General features: G+C 49.3%; 1 protein-coding gene across 2 annotated transcripts in view; it reads left to right on the top strand.

The window, feature by feature from the left end:
* Slc13a2 (solute carrier family 13 member 2) overlaps nt 1–5118 on the top strand; it is a 26243-nt gene that overhangs the window by 11163 nt on the left and 9962 nt on the right. Inside the window, exons 1-2 of one of the 2 annotated variants that reach the window (XM_029545598.1) lie at nt 2239–2539; nt 4111–4239. In XM_029545598.1, coding sequence (XP_029401458.1) covers nt 4141–4239 — 99 coding nt within the window. In that variant the 5' untranslated portion in view covers nt 2239–2539; nt 4111–4140. Of the gene's footprint in view, nt 1–2238; nt 2540–4110; nt 4240–5118 lie in introns of those variants that run through there. The other variant, XM_021213433.1, reaches the window with a different exon arrangement.

Below are 5118 nucleotides of genomic sequence, written 5' to 3'. Positions count from 1 at the left end.
TTCAGACACTCCAGAAGAGGGAGTCAGATCTTGTTAAGGATGGTTGTGAGCCACCATGTGGTTGCTGGGATTTGAACTCTGCACCTTTGGAAGAGCAGTTGGGTGCTCTTACCCACTGAGCCATCTCACCAGCCCTCGGTTTTTGCTTTGAGTAAAGGTCTCATGTAGCCCAGGTTGGCCTGAAATGCCCTATGTGGCTGAGTATGGCCTTCTGCCTCCCTCCCAAGTCCTAGGCTTACACTCACACCTCACGACGCTGCACCAAGCCTACTTTATAATCAAGTGTTGAACATCGCTTTTTAGTCACTGAATCCAAAGTGAAAGACAAAGTATGGCAAGACACAGAAGATACAGAAAGCTGTGGAAGGTGTGGCAAAGGATGGGAAGATAAGGGAAGGTGTGGCTAAGTGTGGCAAAGTATGGTAAGATATGGTAAGATGTGGAAGGTAGGGTAAGGTAGGTAAGATGTGGCAAGGTATGGCAAATATGTTAAGGTGTGATAAGGTATTGTAAGGTGTGATAATGTATGGTTGCCACGGTATGGTAAGATATGATAATGAGTAGTAAGGTATGGTTTCTGGTGAATGCTTCTCTGTGTAGACATGATGTACCAGGCTCACAGTGAGCCTTCTGTGAGCCAGGGCAGTTTGTGCTGACTTCTTCCTTGTCTGTGCTCAGAACCTTCACTAGGCGCATCTAAAGAGACAGGATAGTTCTTCCATCGAAGTTCACAGGTCCCAGGATTTCATGTCCCAGCTGAAAATCCATGGTCCGGGAAAGACAAATGAGCAGCAGTCACTATGCTCTGGCAGACTGCTAGGGAGGTAGAATGGGGACACAGGACCAAAGCCATCAGGTTCGAGGTGGCTAGATGGGACGTCGAGACACATTGGAGAAGCTAGGCATAGCTATCAAGTGGGTGAGGATAGGGGCCCCACACTGGACATACAGGGCCTGTAATCTCTCCAGGCAGCTGCCTTGACTGCGATAATGGGGTCTCAAAGATGAAGCACCTTGCCTGGGTGTGGGTGGCACATGCCAGAAGACTTAGGCAGGAGAGTGGCATGATCGCCAGAGTTCCACTCAGCCTCCCAGATGCTAATCACAGGCATGAGCCACCACACTGTGTGAGCACTCAGAACAGTCCGACTGGTAAAGCTCTTACCGTACAGCATGAGGACACAAATTTGATCCCCAGGACCCACATAAAAACCTGAGTCTCATGCTACATGCTAGTAAACTCGGTGCTGGGGAAGCAGACACAGGAAGTAGACACAGGAAGATCCCTGGATCTCCCTGGGTGGCCAGTCTCACCTAACAGGTGAGCTGTAGGACAGAGAGAAAATCTGGCTGACTGCTCCTGTGGAACAGCATCTGATGTTCACAGACACACACGCATACATACATACATACATTACATACATACATACATACATACATACATACATACATACATACATAAGCAAATAAATAAGTAAAGCCCCTTGATGAATCTGGGCAGTAGGCAGTGACAGGCCCTGAGAAGGTGGTTGGTTGGCTTCAGAATTCCAGTTCTCTCCTTGTCCAGTCCCAGGGAGCCTGAGCCCCTTGCTAAAGGGAAGACTTGAGCAGAGGAGGAAGGCAAACCCAGAGCTGAGGAGCCAGGTGGCCTGGTTTGTCACTTACTATTGGTGGGACTTCGATATGTTGACCTAATCAATTTGCACCTTTTTCTTTTTTATCTGTGAACCGGGGGATGGGGTGGGGGTGGGGGGAATCAGGGCAGTTGGGACCTCAAGGAACAACTGAATGTGACTGAAAAGCATTCAAACCCCACAGGACACGGGGCCTGGCCAGGAGACAGCTTGGGATACCTGGCAAAGCCGTCTTCTGGAAGCAACAGTGTTGACCTCCAACCTCCTGCCTTTGGACGTGCAGTTCTAGGGTTTGGGGCTCAAGGGTCCAGAGGGGGTGGCCTGCCCTTAGTCCTAGGGGTGGGTAAGGAGTTGTCTGTCCAGCCAGGGCAAGAACAGAGGAACAAGAGAAAAACTGGCATCAGCAGAAACCAGCTGGTTGTGGAAGCAGGAGGATCTCTGGTCAAGGGTCATAGGGGCCCTACCCTTGCGCTGATGAGTTCAGGCCCAGACCTGGAAAGGGTAGAGGTTGAGTGTGTTCCATCAACTCTTGACATCACTGAATGAAATGAGAGCTTACCCAGAGACAACCAAGACTCTGCAGCTCCACGAGCACCTTCCTATCTATTTCCAAGGGTGTGTTCTCTGGAGCACATGACCTTACGCAATCCTGTCTCTCAACCGAGGGCCTAACTCAACCACTCCCTAGTTCTCAAGACCTTGAGCAAGCCACTGGCTTCCTGGACACATCCATAAAGGGAGACCACCACACCCACCTTAATGGTGCTTACGTTTTCAACCCAGAAGTCCTAAAAGTTGCTCAATAACAGCTTCCTCTTTGCTGAAGCCTCTCCTCACTCTCCAAGACACTCCTCATCAGAGTACGAAGGCTGTTGGGTATAAGGAGGAAGCAAACAATTAAATGGGTAAGGGTCCCAGCCCACAGCCGACAAACCCCCTGCCCACCGTTCCTTTCTCAGCAAACCGTCTGGGCAGGCATCTCTACCCAGAGGTCTCCCTCTGGCCAATCATTCCCTGGCCCTGGGAGAGGCCCTGCCAGGGAGGCTGGACCTCTGATGTCCTGGGCCCCTGTCTGGCCTCTGACTATTCTAGGCTTAAGGTCAGGAACTGTGGGCCAGAAGACAGAAAGAGAGACTTTCTGGCACCTCAAATCTGTGCCTCAGAGTAGCCCCAAATCTCTTACACAATGCAAAGCTGGAAGGGGCTCCCATGTAGTCTGTAAAAGTGAACTGTGCCTTCGTTTGTATGCCAAGTGGCCCAAGCATGCGACAGGAGATCTGTCTCCAAGAACTCCTGAGGATTCCTTCCCTCAGACAAGATTAGCTTCAAAACTGAGACCCATAGATCCTGGGCTCCAGGGACCCAGATGCCACCAAGCTGACTCTGTCCTGGGTTAGGACTTAGTGGTAGAAGCCTTTCCCAGCATGCATAAGGCCCTGAGTTCCACCCCCACCCCAGAACCACTAACTAAAGCAACATATGAGAAGGATCAGAGTCCTAAGCAGGGCCTGATTAGTCTTAAGCTAAATGGGGCTTGTTACAATGTCTTAGCCCCGCTGGGCAGTGGTGGTCTTTAATCTCAGCACTCAGAGGGCAAAGACAGGCAGACCTCTGTGAGTTCAAGGCCAGCCTAGTCTCCAGAGTTCCAGGACAGCTAGGGTTGTTACACAGAGAAGCCCTGTCTTAAATAAAACAAAACAAAACAAATTTAAAAAAAAAAAAAAAAGTCTTGCGGGGCAGAGGTTTGGGACAGGGCTTTACTGGCCACACAAACCATTAATCCCTGTACTTGGGAAACAGAGGCAGGTAAATCTCTGTGTTAAGGACAACCTGGTTACAGAGTGAGCTCCAGGCTAGCCAGGGCTCTGTTTCAAAACAAACAAACAAACAAACAAACAACAAAAATTAAAAAGTCAGAACTTAAGATAATGTTTCATGCATAGCCCAGGCTGTCTTCAAGCATGTTATGTGGTCAAGGATGACTTTGAGGGCTGGAGAGATGGCTCAGCGGTTAAGAGCACTGACTACTCTTCCAAAGGTCCTGAGTTCAAATCCCAGCAACCACATGGTGGCTCATAACCATCTGTAATGAGATCTGATGCCTTCTTCTGGTGTGTTTGAAGACAGCTACAGTGTACTCACATATAATAAATAAATCTTTAAAAAAATTAATTAAAAAAAAAAGATGACTTTGAACTCCTGATTAGCCTGTGCCTACCTCCGGAAGGTTGGCCTTACAGGCTGCATGGTGCTTGGGATTATATATGAGGCACTATGCATGCTAGGAACACTCTACCAACTGAGCCATAGCCCCCGCTCTTTGTTCGTTTCCACCCTGAGATGGGACCTTGGACTTGGATCAAGTGTTCACAAGCTCTCCTCATGCTGGTACAAATGGCCGGGTCTGCTTCTCTGGGGGGCAGAAGGGCTGTAGCTGTGCTGTTCAACTGCTCTGCTTCCCTCCTCCCACCCACAGGAAGCCTGCTGTGCTTACTCCATCATCCTCATGGCGCTGCTGTGGTGTACCGAGGCCCTGCCCTTGGCTGTCACTGCCCTCTTCCCCATCGTCCTCTTCCCTTTGATGGGTATCATGGAAGCCTCCGAGGTGAGCACCCCCATCCACAGGAAGAAAGACTACAGGGAAAAGGAAGAATCCTCCCTAGGGCCTTGGAACCAAAGAAGCCTCATCGCAAGGTCATAGGAGAAGGCAGAGGGCATGAGAGAGGATCAGTCGGGAGGCAGAGAGCATCCTAGATGTTGTGAGAGGTCATTCAGCATCCTAGATGTTGTGAGAGGTCATTCAGCATCCTTGGCTATTGTGAGAGTTCATTCACTCACACAGTGGGAGGGATGAGCCCTGCCAGAGAGGGGCAAAACTTGCAACAAGAGGAGGCCTACAACAGCCGACTAAGGAACTCACCTAACACCTGGTCCTGGTAGCACATTACTGTAAGGCTGGCACCAAGATGCTGAGTTCAAGGCCAACCTGGGCTACATGGGTAGACCCTGTCAAAAACAAAAAGATCAACTGTTCTATCTATCATCTATCTATCTATCTATCTATCTCTTGGTCTCCACAGAGCCAAAGTGTGTTCTAAAACACCCTTTGGATTCCAAGATCCCAGGATGCTCAGTTCTCTTTCACAAGATGTATAGAGGTTTTGTAGTGTGAGGACACATCCTCCTTGTGGTACCTAATATGAATAAGTAGTTTCTATAATGTGTTGGAAAATAGGGCTGGGAGATGACTCAGGAGAAAAAGGCACTTGCTGTCAAGCTTAGCGTCCTGAGTTCAGTCCCTGGGATCCACATAGGAGGAGAAGAGAACAGCCCTGCAAGTCATCTTCGGACCTCTACACGAGCCAAGATACATGCACAGACCACACACACACATGCACACACTCAAAACATGCATGTAAATAGGTGTAAGGCTTTAAATAATGATGCACAGGAGAGTCTGTACCTTTCAGAATAAATGCAATTT

The sequence above is a fragment of the Mus pahari genome, chromosome 14 (assembly GCF_900095145.1).
Source record: "Mus pahari chromosome 14, PAHARI_EIJ_v1.1, whole genome shotgun sequence".
NCBI classification, from domain to species: domain Eukaryota; kingdom Metazoa; phylum Chordata; class Mammalia; order Rodentia; family Muridae; genus Mus; species Mus pahari.
Note: the sequence above shows the minus strand (reverse complement) of the source record. Positions and strands in the feature narration are given on the sequence as shown.